This window comes from Arachis stenosperma, chromosome 1 (assembly GCF_014773155.1).
Source record: "Arachis stenosperma cultivar V10309 chromosome 1, arast.V10309.gnm1.PFL2, whole genome shotgun sequence".
Classification (NCBI taxonomy): Eukaryota; Viridiplantae; Streptophyta; class Magnoliopsida; order Fabales; family Fabaceae; genus Arachis; species Arachis stenosperma.
The window spans coordinates 125286447-125307927 of NC_080377.1; the positions used below are offsets into that span (position 1 = coordinate 125286447).

The following is a 21481-nucleotide window of genomic DNA, read 5'->3' on the forward strand; positions in this document are numbered from 1 at the left end:
AGAAACCCTATTACAGCCACCTGTTGCTACTTTGGGTCACTCATGGAAGAGAAACTTTTTTTTCTCTGCACTGATGGAGAAGTAGAAGACGAAGAGTAGAAACAAAAAAAAGGGTGCCTAACGTTTTATTTCTCATCACATACAAACTACGTCGTTTAAAGGGTGTTTAGCGCCAAATTAGAAACCACCTCGTCTCATTCTGTCCAGCGTGGCAAGAACTGGCCACGTCACTGACGGCGTCCGTGCTCCGGTGACAGAAATTGGAAGAAGGACTAACGTGGTGCATTTTTCCGAATCTGGAGGACTAATTTAGTGCAATTGCGATCTCGAGGACTAATTCAGTGCAACTCGCCAATCTCAGGGACCAAAGTGGGGCTTAACTCGGATTCAACAAATTTTTCTCTTGATAAATATTTGCAGTGATAATTACTTTACCGACACTTTCCCTAGGCAAATTATAAGCAAAATAAATAACTCTTTTTTTTTTCTCGTATGACAATTCTAATTACTGCATGCAAAAGAAAAAAAAGAAAAAAAGAAACTTTTTTTTTTTTTAATGTGAACTATATAGTATATACACCGAGTTGAGCTGAAAAAAGAAAAAATGTTGAAGGAAACATACAGCAGATTTTTCAGGTGAAAACAAAAACTGAAGGTAGAGAGAGAACAAGATCTGATAAAACCGTGTTAAGCACTTAACTGTTACCTTTATATGTTACAAGTTAATTCTTCAAATTTTATTGATGATGAAGAGCAGTTTCGGTTCTTTATCATTGAAAGAATAAGAAGGGTTTCTAACTTAGTCTTCTTCACTTACCCCAAAGGCACTCTGTGCCACACGACCTGTAAAGTTTCCATCTTTCTTTTTTCCTCTCTCTCTTTTTTTTTTTTTTTTTTTTTTTTTTTTTTTTTTACATTTTGCGGTTTGTTTAATCTTTGTTTCTTCTTGTGCATTTTCTTTCCTTGCCTGATTTATTTATTTATTTGATAGTGAGGTAAGCAAAGAAGAGAAAAATGAGTATGAAGAGCAAGGGTGGAGCTGTGGAAGTGAATGCAAGGGGTGTCCTTCATAGAAAATGGGCTCTTTTTCTTTGTGTGGGAAGCTTCTGTGCTGGAATGTTCTTCTCCAATAGGTACTTGAGCTTCTGGGTATCTACATTTGAGCATCAAGTTTTAATTTTTAGGGACCGAGAGTTTCTATATCTTATGGTGCAAATGGGTTAAGCTTCTAATATGAGAATTCGCCATGTTTGCCATAAAAATAATCACTTTTTTTTTGTTTCCTGGTTGCAAGGATATTTTTAGGGAAATTGCATTATTGATTTAGAGAAGCTTGCTCTGAATCGGTGTCGGTTGTGTTTTCTGTTTCTAATGTATGAATATAATCTATGGTATCTGAACTGCATGGTCAATGTCATGGATCATACACCTAGTGCATTCAATATGTTGAGCTTTGATTGGTTTACCAAAAGAAATAATATGGATATTTGTTCATCTCCTTTGATTTTGGTCCTGCATTCTTGTTTTACATTGTTCAATTTAATCTATTTGTATTAGTACATTGCACCTCAAGTAAACTAATCACTACATGTATAATGCTAACCACTAATTTCGCAACAGGATGTGGTTGACGCCTGAATTTAAAGAAATATCAAGAACTTCTAGTGAGTTTGATCAGCTAAAATTAAACTCTGAGGATTGTAATGTAAATCTAGTAAGTCTGTCAGTCTTACCTCTACCCTAGTCTCTAATTCTGTCATTACCTACTTGTGCTGCTTACATCTCGTATAATTCAATGGTTAAAATGTTATTAATAGATCTTAGTTTTCTAGATTTGTATATAGTGGTAGGGGGTGAACTTGATTTGGTTTGTTATAATATTCCATCATGTTAAAGCCCTTTGGGCTTGAAGCTATTCATTTCAGAGTGCTTAATTTTGATACAAGATTGTGCCACAAGGGTTGACCTGTTGCTTTGTCGACAGTCTAATGTCATGTAATGGCTCTACTTTGTTTTAAATATTAAGTCTGCGATGAAAGTCAAGCTTTGTTCAAGTAGAATTTTTTTCTCTGCCATATGTAACTCTAGATTTCTATACTTAAGTCTCAGGCTTTATGAATTCTTGCTGCATCTTTTGTTATTTAGGGGGAAAAATCTGTGATGGTGACACTTTTCTTTCATAACATTTGTCTTTGTTCAAAGGTTGTAAAGCCTAACTCCAATTACAGTCAAGTCGAAGTTTCAAATACACAACATGTCATCAGGTAAGCTAAGCCCCTTCTTGTTTGCTGTGAATTTTCTTACATACCTATCAAAAGTAATCTGATGCTAAACACTGCTTACGAATTGCAGGAAACAGAGTAAGACAATATCGGCTTTGGAGTGAATATTTAGTTACCTTTGGTAGAGTTCTGAATTTTTTATGAATGGTTCTCATGTACCAGGAAACACACAAACAGTTGAATCAACTTCAAGGAAAAAATGTTTCATGGTTATAGGGATCAATACAGCTTTTAGTAGCCGAAAGCGAAGAGATTCTGTTCGTGCAACTTGGATGCCACAAGGTGATCAAGTGACATTTTAGCCCATTTTCTAGTTTTTCCTTTCTTATTCATTGTATCTGATTCATGGTTTGAAATGGAACGTCATCAGTTGAGGAAAGAAAGAAGTTGGAGGATGAAAAGGGCATAGTCATACGTTTTGTTATAGGTCACAGGTCAGATTCAGTGTGTCCTAATATTCAGTGTCATATGGCTTTAACCTATTTATGATTATTCCATTGCTGTTATGTTCTTATGTGTTTGCTCCTTAGAACTTTGTTTTGTTGCCTTAGCATCAACTTATTTCAAACTGAACTGTTTCTTTCTCATTCTGATGCATTGGTGTCTATTTAATATCTAACGTGATTGCTTTGTATTTTATGGATTGGTAGTATGCATATAATATGAGAACATTGTGTTAAATGAAGAAATCGATAAGTAATTATTGTCAAATCGATGACAAATCTTGAAACCTTTGGGATAATGTATATGATGAATTCCTATGTGGTTAGTTGAAAATATTCCTTCTGCTGTTAAATAATCAACCACACTTAGCCATTTTATCTATAGTTCTACATCAGGTGGCATTCTTGATAGAGCTATAGAAGCAGAGGAGAAGCTTCATGGCGACTTTTTGAGGCTGGTGATCTATTTCTCCTATCTTTTTTCATTTAAATGTATAAGGCTATAATTTGTGCTGGCTTATTTTTACTAACAAAAAAAAAAAAAATGCATCCATATTTATGCAGAACCATGTTGAGGGCTATCTCGAACTATCAGCAAAGACAAAGACCTATTTTTCAACTGCTGTTGCTTTGTGGGATGCAGATTTTTATGTCAAAGTTGATGATGATGTCCATGTGAATTTAGGTAAATACTAAATAGTCCTATAGAACTTTGAATTTGCAATTTTACTTTAGGAACATTTGGCTTAATTTTATCAAATTAAGACTAGATATGGAAATTTCTATTCTGCATTTTATTTTTTAAAGGTTTTTAGAAAGTGGAAAAAATAAAAATCAAAGGGCATTCTATGGGAAAATCTGAGAATCTTTATAACCATGAATCATTTTCTTAATTTTCCTTATCTTGTTCTCTTCCCAGCAACACTTGGATTGACTCTGAGTATGCACCGTATGAAACCTCGAGTGTATATTGGGTGCATGAAATCCGGCCCTGTGCTTGCTCAGAAGTAAGAAAAGCTTCGCTTTGCTTCGCTTTTACTTTTCAGATAAATTAAATTCAAATCCATTTCCTAGTGTAACTGTTTTACCACAGGGGAGTGAAATATCATGAACCTGAATACTGGAAGTTTGGTGAGGTAGGAAACAAGTACTTTCGTCATGCTACCGGACAACTATATGCCATTTCACAAGATTTGGCTACTTATATATCAACTAATCAGTAAGTTTTGCTTTCGTCGCTGAGAACTGTTAAAAGTGGAATCAAGATCCTCATTGCGTATAAACAAGGACAAGCTTGCAATTTGGGATAACTAACTAGCATAGGAAATGATTGGCTTATAATGGCAGGGACGTGCTGCATAAATACGCAAATGAAGATGTTTCTTTGGGATCTTGGTTCATTGGTTTAGACGTGGAGCATATCGATGACAGGAGAATGTGCTGCGGCACACCCCCGGGTATGCTATTTTGATTGTTATTATAATCACATTTTATTTTTAATAAAAATTGTGACAGATAGCACCATATATCATCATTGATCCTCTGCTCTTCGGAAAGCACCAGAAGAACTAATGAAAACTTTGAATCTGAATGTTGTTAGACAGTTTGAAATAATGTAATAATAGCAGTAGTGGTGGTTGATGCAGATTGTGAGTGGAAAGCACAGGCAGGCAACATGTGTATAGCTACTTTCGATTGGAGATGCAGTGGGATTTGCAGGTCTGTGGAGAGAATAAAGGTGGTTCACCAGCGCTGCGGCGAGGATGAAAATGCCCTGTGGACTGCAACATTTTGATATGAAACCTTAAGGAGAAGAAGATATGAATGAAGCATGCAGATACTTATACATAATATGTATGCTAGTAGTAGAAGGTTCAATAGTCAACACTTGCAGCTTAGTATTTTGGAGAAGAGAATAGAAGAGAATGAAAGAGTATAGTTGTATGACCAACCAACCCAACCCAACCCAACCCAACCCACATTCTTTTAGTAATGGCCGGAGGACTTTATATATATATTTCTTGTTCTCTGCCATCTCTAACTCTAAATAATAATTGCTTCTCACCAATAAATCACTATAGTCTACATATATGTGTTATTGTTATTATTATTTTTTTTTTGGTCGATTATTGTTATTATTGTTGTTATTATAGTCTACAAGAGAAGGACTTGCTATCAGATCCTTAATTCTTCTAGTATGAACTAAAGTACTAAACCCTGAAAAAAAAAAGAGACTCCAAAAAGAAATAATCACTGGTTAAACAGAGATGATCACTGGTTAACAACTCAGGTTAGAGAATTGATTATAGGAGCACCCAATTTATAACACGTTATACTTAGAGATCTCTTTTAAGGACCTTTCCGGAGGAAATATTTCCAAAGAGATTTTAACATTGTCCTTAACCTGTTTAAAAGTAACAAAAAAGCAGTTAAGAGGAAGATCAGCTGCTATAATTCAATCTGAACTATGCTATGTCTACGTAAAAAAGCAATTATCAAATGAGTTAATTAAAATATAAAATATATATTAAAATTATATAAAATAATATATGTATTTATACACATAAAGACTAATTTTAGTATGCACATAATATTTTTTATTCAACTTTATCCAAAAAAAGAAGAAAAGAAAGTTCTACTAAATTGCCACTTGATCTGCCCTCCATAGAAGTCCCTACCAGCAGTACCATCCACAAAGAAGCAAGAAAAAAAAAAAAGAAAAAAAAGAAGCAATATTTGTGCACCGAAATTGATGATTTTGCTTATCTGCTAAGAATAGTTTTCCGCCTAAACCAACTTGCTAAAGATAAAATCTGCACAGGAAATGAATCAATTAGTGGTAGTCTACTCACTACTGTCGTTCATTGACGTACGTACGTTCACATCTCATGTGGATTTTCACTCCTGCTCATGAACTCAAATTAAATTAAAGCATATGATTCAATAATATGTATACCGTAAACAAAAAACAAAAGCTAAAACCACCTTTCATTGTGAGCTCGATCGCCAATTTGCCACGGATACAAGAAACTGAGTTGGCAGAGATATCAGTTACATACTTACATGTGATATTGGCACGGCTCAATCAAATAACACGGAGCTTTTGTATTACAAAGTGCCGCCTTCTGATTGAACCGTACCAATATCCCAAGTTATTAATAATTACTGCATGCAACTCGAATCCAATCCGATCCGATCCGCCAATGATCCTGCTCTTTCTCGAATGAAAACTTTAATTATTAATCTGTGACGAGAAAAAACTTACCCTTAAATATGTCCAATACAATGCAAGGGAAGATCCAGGAAGAAGGAGGAGGAAAATGTTTAAAGTTTTACGTGAGTGGTTGCATTATGAGTGAGGAGAAGGAAAAGAAAGAGTGGTGAAGAAGCTAAGGCTTGATGGGTGTGTCCATTCTTATGAGAGAGATTCTAAGGGAGGCATTTAATGTGGCAACGACCAAGCAGCGAATAGGAAGGGAGCACATTAAATTGTGAGATTGGAGAAAGGCATATTTTGAATAATCAAAAGAAAATAAAAGGCAGTTACGTTAGACAAGACATTGAGTTTAGGTTCCAGGTTTTCATATTTATGAGCCTCCCTCCCGGCCCTCACAGTCACAGGGGGTTATATCAATTTTCAAAATAGCTTTTGCCTTTTTGCAAAATTAGTCAGTGGTTGGTTGGTGCCAAAAAATTTGTGAGTCTCAGTAATTGTTGTGTGTTGATTGAGTATGCCTGCATGTCACGGATTTTCTGTTGAACCATTAGGTTGAGTTCCATCAATTTTCAATAGAATATAAAACACCTCACAACTTTCTTCCACATTTAAAGGAAGTTAGATACATCACTAAGTGGAGTTAGTTACCATAAATCCATTAAAGGAGAAGAAAGGAAGAGAAGAAGAGAGAGGGAGGGAAAGGGGGGGGGGGGGGGGGGGGCTGCACTGCATGTTAATTTTTCATGATGTTTATTGATTGGTGCTTTTTTCTACATCCAAAAAATAAAATAAAATAAAAGAATATACAAGAATCATATGGAAGAGGTGATCTGTCACTGTTACTAACATTCCTAAGAATATCAAGTTTTCTGCCTCTTTTTGTTCTTTGGATTTTTATTACATAAATCAGGTAATCATGATTACGGTACGTTTAGTTGTTACCCCCCTCCCCACAAATAAAATAACTAAAGGCCGTCCCGTTTCCGTAATCAATCAATGAAAGCTCTGTTGGCTGGAGGTACATATAATTTATTCAGGAGGAGTGTGGGGGTTATCAATTTTTATGTTTTGTAATAATCAATTGGTCATCAATAATATTTTTAATGATGTGAGATTAAATCTAATGGTGTGAAATTATTCAATTTTTCTTTGATGGTTAAATGTTGGCCAACTTTTTAAAAAATTGCTAGCCCCAAAATTTTTCCTTTATTCATCGGTAATATTATGTCTTATGTGCCACAATATTTTATGATTTGTAATTATCAATTAATTATTATTAATATTTTTAATAGTATAAAATTATATCTTCCGAGACTTTCTCTTTATTTATTAAGGTGCCTATATTTTGGTTTTACATATCTTACGATGTTACTAATCTTTTGTATTATTATTTTTTCTTTTGTAAAAATAGAAAATTAAAATAAAAAATATACTCTTAAAATATCATTTTCCAAACAAAAGATTATATATGGACACACTTACTCGTAAAAAAAATGATCTAGTATTTTTAAAAGTTTAGTATGAAACACAAATCTATCCATGAAATTGTCAACTTTTGTGAGTAATTTTAGTTTTCAATCTTTTGAGAATTTTATTTTTTAAATTTTATTTTATTTTTTTAAAAAATATAAAAAAAATTATTTGAAGATAAAAAATTATATTTTATTTTTTAAAATAAAAATTCAAAATTTAGACCATTTAAATTCATGTTTTGGCCTTTTTGGGTGGTAGCAGAATAGATTCCGAGTGTGAGCGTTAATTAGTTGAGATTTGAGAATCTGATAGATGAAGTGGGACCTCCTTGTGATTAGTTGGTTGTAGTTGTATTTTTCCCCGCAAGCAGTGCCCATAAATAAGGCCACGATTTCTATGTTTACGACTTTTACTTCATCAACACGTTCCCATACAGTCACAATTTTGTACAATTAATAATGAAATAAATTAACCTTTGGTTAGCCAAATTAATTGAGTTTAATTTGAAGAATTTGCTATAAACATGATCAATCAAGTAATGCTTAACCAAAGAAGCAGCATCACTATGCTATGTCCTGTTTCATCTTATAAGTTGGTCCAATCCGAAATATAACAGTCTGCATTGATGTTCACAAAATGGAATTTTCTAATCCAAGGTGGAAGCATGGAATTCGAAATTAGACAAGAGGGTTGGCCGAATGTCAAATCCAAATAAATACAGAGAGACAAGGGTACAGCAATCGTCGAGTACGTATTTATGTTTTAATAATATTGGTCCATAGAGCATGGAGGAACAACATATGTTAGATTAGATTTGATGTGTTAGATGAGGTTTTTCTAAATTACTCGCACTTAATATTTCAAGCATCAACTTTATATTTTCTTTAAAGAAAATTAATAATGAAAAAGAATAAAGAAATTTTGGAATTGGAAGGACAAAAGAGAAGATGGTTGATGATGATAGCAAAGGCGAATGGAAAGTGTAAGAAAATTAAAGACGAAGCTTCTTAATTGAATTGAAAGCAGCTTTTATACATGCAAATGTTATTATTATAACTGGCAAAAAGTAAGCAGAAAACTGGGCAAGCCTTATTCTTGTCCAAAACTACCTCTGTACTTGTCCCTATCCTCATGTGAAATGGTGTCTATTCCTTTCAAGTTTCATCTTCTTTTACACTAAAAAACAACCTCAATTCACTGTTGCCTCTTTAATTTACCAGAGTAAAGTTCCTTCAAACCCTGCCTCTCATCATTCTACTTAATAATAATAATCCTAGTATATTAATTTGAACAAACATAGTATGTTCTTTAATATGCCGAAGATGCATATATGGTCACGGGATCTAGCTATAGGCAGCTAGCTAGGTAGCCAAGAGATGATTATGATTCATTAATTAACAGAACCCCCCATAGTAATTAATTACACATAACATTGTGATTGCTACATACATATACTAACAAACTTGAAGGGGTTACCTTAAGTAGTAAATACAGTGGGGTTGGTGTGTATTAATAATGATGGTATCCATCATCACCTGCTAAAAGTATAGATTGAGATATATAATATAAAGTTATACTTATACACTTATATATATATATATATATATATATATATATATATATATACTACTACTGCTCGTACTTGTGCCAACACAGTAACATAATAATACACCTCTTTAGTATGTAGAGCCTTGACCTTTGTTCCTTAGAAGCCTTCAAGAACTTCTTCTTCATGCTTGAAGCTGCTTTTGTGGAGGAAGTAGTAGTAGAGTAAGTATTCTCATTATCCATTGTTGGTAGATATTTATGTCCTGTTTGTTTTTGTGAACTCAAGTTAGGTAAGTGTTAGACTCAAAGAGACTTCTACTACTACTACTATGAGCACTATAGCTTCTAGACACAGATGATGAGACATGTGAAGAGAATTTGAAAGAAAGGGGGATGGCTAAGGCTAAGTGAGAAGGAAGAGATTGAAAGTTGAAAGTGGGTAGTAATGTGAATGTGAGAGACAGAGAGAGGAATAATGAAGTTATTGCAATGGGAGCCACTGTGCAGGGACATTGTGGTCCTGTTGGTACTATCTGACTCAACACTCTGGCCCTCCAACTCCTCTCTGCCTTCTGGGTTTTGGGTTTTGGAGCCCCCTCTAACTTCTCACCAAACCAACCATATCTAGCGGATACCAACTAGCTACGATTACTCCATTTATATTAACTTCATCCACTCTTAAAAGTAATAGAAATTACTATTTTAACTTGTTGCGTTTATTGATGTATATGCATCAAATGGAGCTTATATACGAGGATATATATGCTGTACGTCTATATAGACTTTTAACAATGCTTTAGACGTTTGTTTATGGGTACCATAAATGTTTATGCATCCTTGTAACTCGGACAATCTTTTTAATATAAGATAGTGGTATTTCCTATCGAAAATATTAGAGCATGTTTTGCTGCACGGGACAATCAATTAGGGAAGGCAATGAGCCGGATAAAGATGGATTTTCGCATTACTCAAATTTCATTCTCTTCTATTTTATTCAGAATACACCTCACGCTTATTTGCAGTGTTAAAAATATAAAAAATTACTATGGAGTTGCCATAATTTATTATTTTTGACCATTATTTAGGCTGTATTTGATAAGATAAGATACTAATAATAATATACATATTAAAAATACAAAAATTAGTATTTTTATATTTTGAGAGGTGATAAACTAAAAGAAATTATGAAACTTTAATTTATTCTTATTATTTCATTTAAAAATTTTGAAAAGAAAAATATAATAATAAAAAATATAATTATAAAGCAATAACAAGAATAATAAAAAAAATAATAATTAAGTTATATCTCTTATTAATATCTTTATATCCTTTCTATCAGGATGGACACGAAATACACTAATTTATTGTCTCTGGATAAATTGTTGGAAGGGTGTAATGTATTGAATCAAGAATTAAGCAAAAAATTACAACAACAGTCAATAAAACAGTAACAGAAATTCAATATTTAACGAAACCATAAGTCTAGGTATAAAGTCAATGGAAATCAAGAAAATATAATCAACTTGAGAAATAAGAAAATAGTATAGGTACGAGACTGTAGGGAACTGCAACAGAAAATTTCCTACTTAAGGACCTAAGAAGAGAGAAAATGAAGAGTTAGAATAATTCAGAGAATAAGAAACAAGAGACAATTTTGAAAAAGAGGAAGAAGAAGACAAATACCACATTCAACTACCACAAAAAATCCTTCAACCTTCCATTTGTAGCTCTCATTCTGTTGCCCCTTCTGTGATTCTGAATTTGTACATTGTCTGACATTTATCGTTCTTGCTTAACCTACTCCTCATCTTCATTAATGGTGCGCACTTCCTTCATTTTGGAATTTATTACAATATTTCTTTCCTTATTTTTCCTTTTACTTATAACATTATCCCCTTCTTTAACATCAACCTTGTCCTCAAGGTTAAAATAAGAATAATCCTTCATAAACTCTGATGTATTCTCCCATATAGAGGTTGCACCCGAGCCTTGGCCCCAATTGATTAGAAACTAGTGTATCTCTTTATCATTTTGCAGCACAGTTTTATTGTCTACAACCTCAGATGGGGATAAGATTAGACCCAATACTGAGGTTTGTAAGGGCATGGGTAAATATTGATGATAATCCTCTCCTAGAAATTTTTTGAGCATAGAAACATGGAAAACATCATGGATATGAGCTTTAGGTGACAACTCAAACTTATAGGCAACTGTACTGAGCTTCTTGCAGACATGAAAAGGACCAAAGTATCGCATACTAAACTTTTTTATTCTTCCGCAAAGCAATAGAATGTTGCCGATAAAGCTGCAATTTCACTAAGACCAAGTCACCTTCCTCAAACTTTATGTGTCTTCGAGAGCGATCAGCAAAACTTTTTATAAACTGTTGTGAATGATGTAAGTTAAGCTTCAATTGAGCCAAAATCTTGTCCTTTTCACCCAACAACTCTTGCGATGATGGCTCATCTTGAGGGGAGAACTCATTTCAAATTAGCAAAGGAGGATCACGACAGTATAAGGCTTTGTAAGGGGACATTTTGATGCTACTATGAAAGGATGTATTGTACTAGAATTGGGCCCAGGCCAACATGTCTAGCCATTTCTTGGGGTTCTCAAAGAAAAAACAACGGAGGTACATTTCCAAGGTCTTGTTCAACACCTCACTCTGGCCATCTGTTTCGGGATGATATGCGGAGCTCATGGCTAAGTTGGTGCCCTGTGATATGAATAATTGTTGCCCAAATTTGATGATAAAGACTTTATATCTATCCGAAAACCATAAAATTTGCCAATGTTCTTAATGAATGCTGATGTAACACTCTTACTATCAAAGTCTCTCTGCAAAGCAATAAAATGAGCGAACTTCGTCAAACGATCAATCACAACTAGGATGACTGAATAACTTTGAGCAAGCGGCAAGCAAGTGATAAAATCCATGCAAATATCTTCCAAAACTTGAGAAGTAATAGGTAAAAAATGTAGCAAACTAGCTGGATATTGTGTCTCAGTCTTGGCCTTTTGACATATAGGACAGCAAAGCACATAATCACGGATCATCCTTTGCATATTAGGCCAATAGAAGTGCGAATAAATGCACTCCACGGTCTTGGCAATGCCCGAATGTCCCCCCGCCAGACTATCTTGAAATTCCTTCAATATTAACTGGACAAAACTGCTATTAGGGGGTACCACAACTCTGTTTTTCCAAAGAAGTCCCCTATTTATACAGCTGTAATTGTCGTCAGCTTGGAAATTAGTGGAGCATTAAGCCAAAATCTCTCTCAATTTCTCATCTTTCTCAACATCATCACGTAAGGCTTGCATCTAATCCAAAGTGGAAGTAGACCATGCCGTAAAAAAAGAAGGTGATAGAGCATCCGCGGCCAAATTTTCACCACCCGGTTTATAGTGAATTTCGAAATCATACCCAGGTAGTTTGTGCAACCATTTTTGTTACTTCAGTGTATGAATATTCTGGCTCATCAATGCTTTTAAGCTCTCTTGGTCCGTTCGAATAATGAACTTCTTCCCAAATAGATAATGACAAAACTTAGCATTTGCTTCAGTGATAGCATAAAACTCTCTAGTGTACGCAGACTGCATCTGCATTGAGGGTGACAATTTCTTTAAAAAATAAGCAATAGGATGTTTGTTTTGAACTAATATGGCACTGACACCTGCTCCTGAATCATCAGTTGCAAGTTCAAATGGTTGATCAAAATTTGGTAAAGCCAATACCAGTTGAGAAGTAATTGCATCCTTCAGTTGTTTAAATGCAATTTCATCCTTGTGATCCTAATGAAAGGCATCATTTTTCAACATGTTAGTGACAGGTGTCGCCATAGAGGTTCACCCTTTGATGAAGCAATGATAGTGACCAATCCTCAATGGCTTGTAGTTTTCCTTTATCCATATAAACTCCATTACCATTAATAGTGTCCCAGATAATCAATTTCAGAGGAGCCGAAAGAGCACTTCAAAATCTTAGCAAATAAGGACTCTTGCGCCAATTTCTGCAATACAAGTTTAAGGCGCTGCAAGTGCGATTTCCTGGAAGAGCTATAGACAATTATATCATCGAAGAAAATGAGCACAAATTCTCACAAAAACAGGCAAAACACATTATTCATAAGGTTTTGAAAAGTGACTGGTGCATTGGTGAGAACGAAAGGCATGACAAGCCATTTGTAATTGACTTAATGTGTTTGAAAAGTTATTCTATGTCTGTCCTCGGGTTTAACCAAGATTTGGCGGTAGCCCGACCTCAAATCCAACTTGGGAAAACCATTAGCTCCATACAATTCATCTAACAATTTATCGACTGTGGGAATTGGAAAACTATCTTTCACAGTAATATTATTAATAGCTCTATAATCAGTGCAAAATAACCAAGTGCATCTTTCTTTATAATAAATAAAATAGGTGAAGAAAATTGACTCTTACTTGGTTGGATGATTCCATCATCTAACATTTGTTGCACAATGATTTTGATTTGCTTCTTTTGACTATGGGGGTAGCGATATGGTCAAATCTTAACCAGAGACGCACCTTGTATTAGAGGAATGCTATGATCATGCTCACTAGGTGGTGGTAAGCTTGTGGGTGGTTCAAAAATTCTAGCATAATTATGAATAAGCAGGGCAAGTTCATCGTCCATGTCCTCGAGCAATGGAAGTGAATTAGCATTGTGGACATCAGATTCATGCACTTCTAATGTGAAAGCTACAACTACAGCATTAGTGTACACTAAGCGCCGGATGTGATGAAACTGGGCAGAAGAAGGAATAGAGGTTTTTTGCTCTAATGGATTGTCACAAATTGTCCTCCATGCAAGAAACGAAGGAATGAGGAATCATAATCCACAATGTGAGCTTTTAAAGTCTTAAGCTATGTAGTGCCAATCACCAATTCGCCTCCAGCAACATGAAGAACATAAACTTCTGGTATCCGAATTTTGCACTCTTGCACGGATATTTCCAAAGAAGGTATGCAACCCTCCATCTCCATCACGTCAAAATTGCCCACAATCATCTTAAAACCTAGGGCAGGGACCACATGAGATTTAAGAATTTAGCAATTCTTGGTTGGATGAAATTATCAAAGCTTCCACCATCGATCAAAGTGTGAACCTCAAAACTGTTGGTTAAAGTTTTCATACGGATCATAGTGGGACCTGAGGTGTCATGCATTGTATTGTAAGATAGATGGTGCTCTATCACTTCGTGTTTAAGTTGCGGCAATACTTTCACTTTCTTCACGTCGTCCATGAGAGGCTCTTCAATACCACCATCGTCATCACCTTCAAGTTGAAGGAGCATAAAATGTTGATTAGGAAACTTGTGACTGGGTGTGAATTTATCGTCGCACCAAAAACATAATATCTTTTTTCGACGGTTCTGAATATTAGCCGGAGACAACTTCTTGATGGGGTTCTGATTTGCATTAATGGGCTGTTTCTGTGTAGGCGTGGGGAGTAAAGGGGAAGTAGGGTACGAGAGGAAGGTCGAAGTTGATGGTTGTAGGGAGGAGTGGCGAATTGAGAGCGATAAGAACCAGGACCCATATAGTTTTCTGGCTTGTTGCAAACTTATCTTTGTAAAGCATAGCAAAACTCACATTCTGCATGAGTGAAGGAGGGTACTGAGCTTTGACTTTCTGTTTGATATCAGCCTTCAAACCACTAATAAAACAATCATGGAGGGCGTCCGTCGGTTTGATATATTTGTTCGATTTGCCAGTGCCACAAACTCAGAGTAGTATTCAGTAATGGTTCCTTGCTGTTGAAGCTTAAACAAGAGCTCTCTTGGGGACTCAAACATGAACGGTCCAAATTCAATCTTGATGGCACGCTGTAACTGCGTCCATGAGCGAAACTGAGCAGAGCACTAAGACAAAATCTGCTAGAGAGACAATCCGCTCTGATGCGGGGAGGATAATTCCCACCCCCGATGAGGTTGGGGTGCGGCGGGTTCCCTCAAATTCTGATGGTGTTGTCACTTACCATCCCTAGAGTCAATAATTAATCTGACTTCTGTGTTGATTGGATAGACCTACTAGACTTCCATCAGTTCTATATATTGGTATAATTTTATGCTTGAAGAGTATCATTATTTCATATCTCTTTTTCCATGTGAATGGTTTTTTTTTTTTTTTGCCATGGCATGTGAGTGGCTTTAATAAGCATTTTATGGAATTAGTCTTGTAACACCCTAATTACCCTAAGCCTTACCTCTAGCCGTAAAGCAAAGGTTAATCAGAGGTTACGACACTTCTAAGGCTTATACATATTTATATAGAAGGAAATAATATATTCTAGAAGCCCGATGAAGGATTAAGCTCAAAAACAGAATTATAAAAAGCGCGAAACGTTCACACGAAGCTAACGTACAAGACACAAGGTATAGATGTAAGAGAATAGAACATATACATAGAAATATATATATAAGAGTATAATAATCATAGAGAACTAGCCGCAACTTGCGGAGTTTAAGCTAACTAGTTACAAATAAAAAAAAAATACAAAGTTTTGGAGTTAAAACAGTTTATACAACTTATCTCTCATGTAAGCCTCTAAGGCCATAAAGATAAATATACAAAGAGATGTGAGAGTAACTATGACAAAGTCAAATAGAAATAAACCAAGGAGGAACCATACTCCGCTCTGTCACCATATCCGCAATCTCACCGAAGTGGATTTGTAACCTGCATCTGAAAAACAACAACAAAGTATGGAATGAGAACTAAAGGTTCTCAGTATGGTAACAGTGCCCAATATGTAAGATGTAAGGCTCTGGGACGCCAAAGGCAATCCTAGAACTTCACATCGCATACAGATATTCAAGCTTAGAATAAAGTAAATAAATAAAGAACTTAAACGATAAACCGGGTTATCTCAACTTAGGAAAATTCTAACTAATACTAATCACACCGATGTATTCTACATCCTTCGCCAACCTAACCTCCGTGCGATCCCATCGCCACCACCTACCTAACCTCCTCAGCACCAAACAATCACAATTAATGCAAACAAGTAATACACAGGTAATAATCATATATCACAATTAATTCAAGAAGCAAGTAGGCATATTATAAAATTAGGAAAAGTCAAGTAATCAAAGCAAACAAGCACATAAAAGATGCATATGATGAATGCCTGTCCTATTGGCTTGTGATATCACTTGTCGGTCCGTAAATGCCAACCCGACACATCCTCTCGGATGTGGCCTTTTCTGCCATGCCAGGGATATAGTGCCTGCACACTCATGTAGCAACGAATCTGCTACGTCAGAGATATAGTGCCCTGCACACTCATGTAGTAGGGAGTCTACTATGCCAGGGATATAGGCCTCGCACACTTCATGCAGTAGAGAAGGAAATAACAACAACAAGTCATGTAGCAGAAAAATCTGCCACGCCAGGGATATAGGCCTTGCACACTCTCAACAACATCTACTCATGCAGCAGAGAAACCTGCTACGCTAGGGATATAGGCCCTGCACACTCTCAACAACATTTACTCATGCAGCAGAGGAATCTGCTACGCCAAGGATATAGGCCCTGCACACTCTCATATAATCCAATAATTTTATCATTACAGCTCCGATTCCTCGACTCATCTCAACCACTGTCCATCGACCTCAAATCATCACCAGTAATCACCATTTCTCATCTCAAATCATTTTTAATTATCAATTCTCAACATTCCAAGGATATAGTGCCTGACACACTTTCCTTCAATATCCATCAAGCTCATAATAACCATCATCAGTTCTTAATTCCATCCCGAACTCATTGGTTCATAAATTTCTCAACTCATTGTCAATAATCACCAAGTTCACTACTCTTCCTTCTCTCTCAACCAAACTTATCCTCAGTACACCAGAAATCTAAACCTTCGTTCTCTAACTTTTCAAAATGAAACCCAAATTAAACCTCCTAGGACCCTTCCCATGCTTTGACACTCGAAAATAAGCCAAAGAGTCTTAAAAAAATGTCACAGAAGTTTACAAGCTTGTTGGGAAGGTAATATAGTTTAAAAACAAAGTTTTAGTTGTAAAACAGGGCATGTGTGTGCGCACGCCCAAAGAAATTTTCAAAACGTGTGCGTACGCATAGAGGTGTGCGTACGCATAAGTGCAAATTTCCACAATTCTGTTTGCTCACACAAAGTGTGCTAGCGCCATCAACAGACTGCCCTTCCCAACGTGTGCGTGCGCACAGGTTGTAAAATTCCATTGGCTATGTGCGCGCACAGGTTGTGCTAGCGCCGCCAACCGAAGGCCTTCCCCTGTGTGTGCCTACGCACAAAGCTGTGCGTGCGCACATACCAGAAATCACCAAAATTCTGCAACATTGCAGAATTTTAGATTTTGACACCAAACTTTGAATGATCATAACTTCCTCTACAAAAGTCCAAATTTTACAAATTTTATATCAATTTGAAGAGGTCTCAATGGACTCTAATTCTAAACAATTTCAATAACTTTTGAAAACTGAGGCTCAAGTTATGATCCGTCAAAGTTCACCAAAAATCCGTTTTTACCAAAAACCTTAAAAACTTATTTTCACCAAAACTCTCATTTCAAAACCAAACTACTCACAATTCAATTACTACCAAAACAACACAAAGTCCATACCACTCATTCCTCAAACTCAACCATCAATAACCTCTCATTTAGACTAATCTACACCATCAAAATCATTAATCTCCAACATATAAAATCATCATAATTATCATCCACCATCAATCATAGCTCAACATCAATAATGCATCCTCATACAATATTAACTCAAAATCAACATCATTCAATATCATCACCAACCACAAGACTGAAAATCCACATTCATCATCATAATATATCATCACACATCATAATCATCAATATCTTTTATTCCAACCCACCACACACATTTACATTAACTGATTACCTTAAATTCTCATAATCTTAATTATTCATCAATATAAATAATTACCATAAATACTCATCAATACCAATAATTCCCAACAATCATCATCAACCACAATAATCTAATACAACCAACAATTTAACGTCAATTCACATATAATTATTCATACGCCAACAATATTCGATTCTATCTTAGGGTCAACTAGCCTAAGTGTCCAGAAACATTACATATTACATAGAAGAAATCGAAACCATACCTTGGCTGATTCGCAAACACACCAAACACCAAAACGAAACCACCAATCTTGATCCAAAGCCTCAACCAACTCCAACAAATACCAAAACTCAATCTAACATCATATATATATCAAAATCAAAATCTAAGATACACAAAACAACTAAACATAAGGGTTTAGTAAAACCTTACCTTACCCAATGAGATTAGGGGTAAAATCTAACAATTATCTGCTACTAGAGATCACCTAAACAAGCAAAACTACAAAATCTACTCAAAAACCAAACCCAAAAATGCAAAAACTGTAGAGCTGGAAACTGGAGCACGAGTTAAGAGATCTTACCAACATAACCTAGATAAAAACTAAGAGCTCATCGAGAGCTTTGTGTGTCCGTAAACGACACGTCAATCGGAGTTCCGTAGCTCAAGTTATAGCTCCCGGAAGATGGAGGTGAATAGTGCTCCTATGGTTTTCCTTCTCTCTTCTCTCATAACCAAACTCCCTCTCTCTCTTTAATGAAAATGAGCTGAATGACTCATGTATGAGGGGTATTAGGGTTGTGTTATGGGCCTTGGGTCCAAGTGTGGCCCAAGCTCCAATTTTTTGTGTGTTCAGCCCAACTTTGGGCAAAAACTTTTAAGATTAGTGCCCGATTTTCAATTCTAAATTATTTTTGTCCTTTCAAAATAATAAATTAATTTTTCAAAACCTTATTTTCTAAAATACGCGATACTAGACAGGCTAGAATCGGTACTGCCAACTTAAGCGCCAATATGCATTTTTTACAAAAACTATTCGCAAAAGATACATTTTCCAATTTAGAAAAATCCATTAAAATCGAATTTCATCTTTATATTTTCAAATTAAAACTTCTAAATTTTGAATCTATCTCGAGAAATTAAAATTATTATTATTTTTATTAAAACAGTTTTACGGAAAAACTCTGGTTCTTACAAGTCTCGCTATACATCCAAGTCTTTTTTGACAACTAAGTTCAATTAAATTGGCCCAAACCTAACAAAAATTAATTTCATTAGTGAGAGTATGTTAGACACACTCTAACTCCCCATTAACGCGTATCCCGCGCTCTTTAATATCTTCTTCTTCTTCGCGTTCCTTCTTCTTTTTCGCTTGTATTCTCATCATTGTTGTTCTTTTATTGTTGCTATGATTTTTTTCTTTTCTTCCTCCTCTTTCTAGTGGCTTTGCAGTATTCTGTATTTCTTTATTTGATTTTTTTTATTCTTGTTAAGAGGGTAAAATACAAAGAATCATGATATGGTGAAACAAGATAGAGAATGTGAACAAGAAAAGAAGAAGAATAAGAAGAAGAAGAGTTGTTGTTTTGAGTTATGCAAAATTTATCATAAAATAGTACCGAAATTTTTTAACTATGACACAAGAAGTTTCTTAATTTTGACACCAAAATTTCTTAACTGTTATACAAATTCTTGTTAAGAGAGCGAAATAAGAATGATGAGAATGTGAAAGAAGAAGAAAAAAAATTATTTTGAGTTTTGCAAAATTTATCAGAAATGAAGAAAATTATGGATTCTGAGTTACGTATAATTTATTAGAAAATAACACCAAAACTTTTTAATCATAACATAAAAAGTCTTTTAATTTTGATACCAGAATTTCTTAACTATGACATAGAAATTTTTTAACCATATCATTTTCAACTAAATAATGTACTTTTCTTATCATTAAACTAGTTGGGTGATATTGAATTCATATATATAAGAGATTTAGCCATTTTTATATTATTTATAATAAATTGATGTATTTTTTAAAACATATTTGAATGTATTTTGTTGGTTGAGTGAGTTAAGATTTTGGACTTGTGATTCTTTAAAGATTTTTTTGTATCATTTACTAAAAAATTAAAAATGATCACGTATCTTATTAATTAAAATTAATTCTTTTAAAATTTAAAAAAAAATTAAAAATAAAGTATAAATTATTACTTATTTAAAAGACACATTACCCTTATAGAATACAAGATATAAGATATCTTTATAAATTTTTTTTAACAACGTAAATTAAAAAAAAGTGCTTTTTTACAAAAAAATATTTAAAATACATAATATGATTACTAAAATATAACTATTTAATTTATTATCAATATAATAATATAAATGTTAAATATGTTAATATAAAAAAACAAGTGATTTTTTTAAAAATAAATATAGAGATTATTATATAAAAACTAATTTGAAAGGTATAAAGATTTGAGGGTATGATATTAAATTAGTTAAGTGAAAAATATTAGTGAATTAAACAATTAAAATATACAACCATCACACAGTGAAAAATAATACATATAAAACTACTAAATTACTTTTTTTTTAAGTACATATCTCATATATAAATATAGTTTCTTAAAATTTAGCGGGCCGAGACCACTACTCGCCCCCTTTAGGTCCGTCCATGAGTCTGTTACACAGATTTTTATTAAGAGGGTGAAACAAAAATTATGAGAATGTGAAAAAAGAAGAGTTTTGAATTGTGCAGAATTTATTAGAAAAATAACATCAAAATTTTTTAAACGTGATACATAAAATTTCTTAATTTTAACATTGAAATTTCTTAACTGTGTCATTTACAACTAAATGAATCGTTAAACTAATTGTGTGATATTTAATTAAAAAGATTATGATAAAAGAAGAGGAGAAAAAAAAATAAATCAAATATAAAAAGAAAAATGAGGAGAAGGAGGAGGATGCGGTAATTGTTAGCCCTAATAATTGGAATACTTGTAAGTTAGGATATGAGAACAATATTACAGAAACAACAATAAAAAAATATTAGAGAATAGAATAACTAATAACGTAACTCTTCAAGGCATATGTTACACACTTTCCTTTACTATGGTGTTGTAAAATGGGTTAGGGACAAATTTTCAGTATAATACAACAAAAAACACTTAACTTGTTTTTATATTTACATAGTCAAAATTTTACACCAAATAATAGTTTACAGAATAATATTTTCTATTTTTTTATTGTGCACAAAAAAAAGTATTGAAATGGATTATTCAAAAATAATAAAATGAAGAGGAGAATTTATAAACACGGAGTACATACATACAACTACGTACATATAATATGTAATTACGGACTCGTGAATAAAAATATTTATTTTAAAAGATATAATTATTCAATGAATTATAATTTTTTAACAAGTTATAATTTTTGAATAAGTACAGCTTCACAAAAAAATATAATTTTTTAAATATAAATTTTTACATATTTTAAAAATATATCTTACAGTAATAGCGATAACTACGACGATAATAAAAATAAAAAATAAAAAACAATAAAATAAAAGAAACAGTAATAAAAGTATAAATAAAAGAAAAAATACACGACTACAC

The 21481-nt window shown here is 34.0% G+C and overlaps 1 protein-coding gene across 2 annotated transcripts; it reads left to right on the forward strand.

The window, feature by feature from the left end:
* Positions 1-606: 606 nt before the first annotated feature.
* LOC130983258 (probable beta-1,3-galactosyltransferase 2) lies at positions 607-4838 on the forward strand. Of its 2 annotated transcripts, none has more exons than XM_057907471.1 (12): positions 607-845; positions 992-1133; positions 1621-1714; positions 2203-2264; positions 2353-2564; positions 2653-2716; positions 3111-3183; positions 3290-3410; positions 3645-3732; positions 3819-3944; positions 4073-4182; positions 4372-4838. In XM_057907471.1, the coding sequence occupies exons 5-12, from the start codon at positions 2423-2425 to the stop codon at positions 4518-4520; spliced, it is 873 nt and encodes a 290-aa protein (XP_057763454.1). In that variant the 5' UTR covers positions 607-845; positions 992-1133; positions 1621-1714; positions 2203-2264; positions 2353-2422; the 3' UTR covers positions 4521-4838. The 2 variants fall into 2 exon arrangements, with proteins under 2 accessions (XP_057763454.1, XP_057763461.1); XM_057907478.1 differs by having other exon boundaries at positions 2445-2564.
* The last annotated feature ends 16643 nt before the right edge of the window (positions 4839-21481 follow it).

Excerpts from the sequence above, each read along its gene's own strand:
- LOC130983258 (XM_057907471.1), top strand. The coding sequence starts at position 2,423 with ATGAATGGTTCTCATGTACCAGGAAACACACAAACAGTTGAATCAACT. Across the intron at positions 3,184-3,289 it reads ATGGCGACTTTTTGAGGCTG|AACCATGTTGAGGGCTATCT; the intron begins GTGATCTATTTC and ends ATATTTATGCAG. Across the intron at positions 4,183-4,371 it reads GTGCTGCGGCACACCCCCGG|ATTGTGAGTGGAAAGCACAG; the intron begins GTATGCTATTTT and ends TGGTTGATGCAG.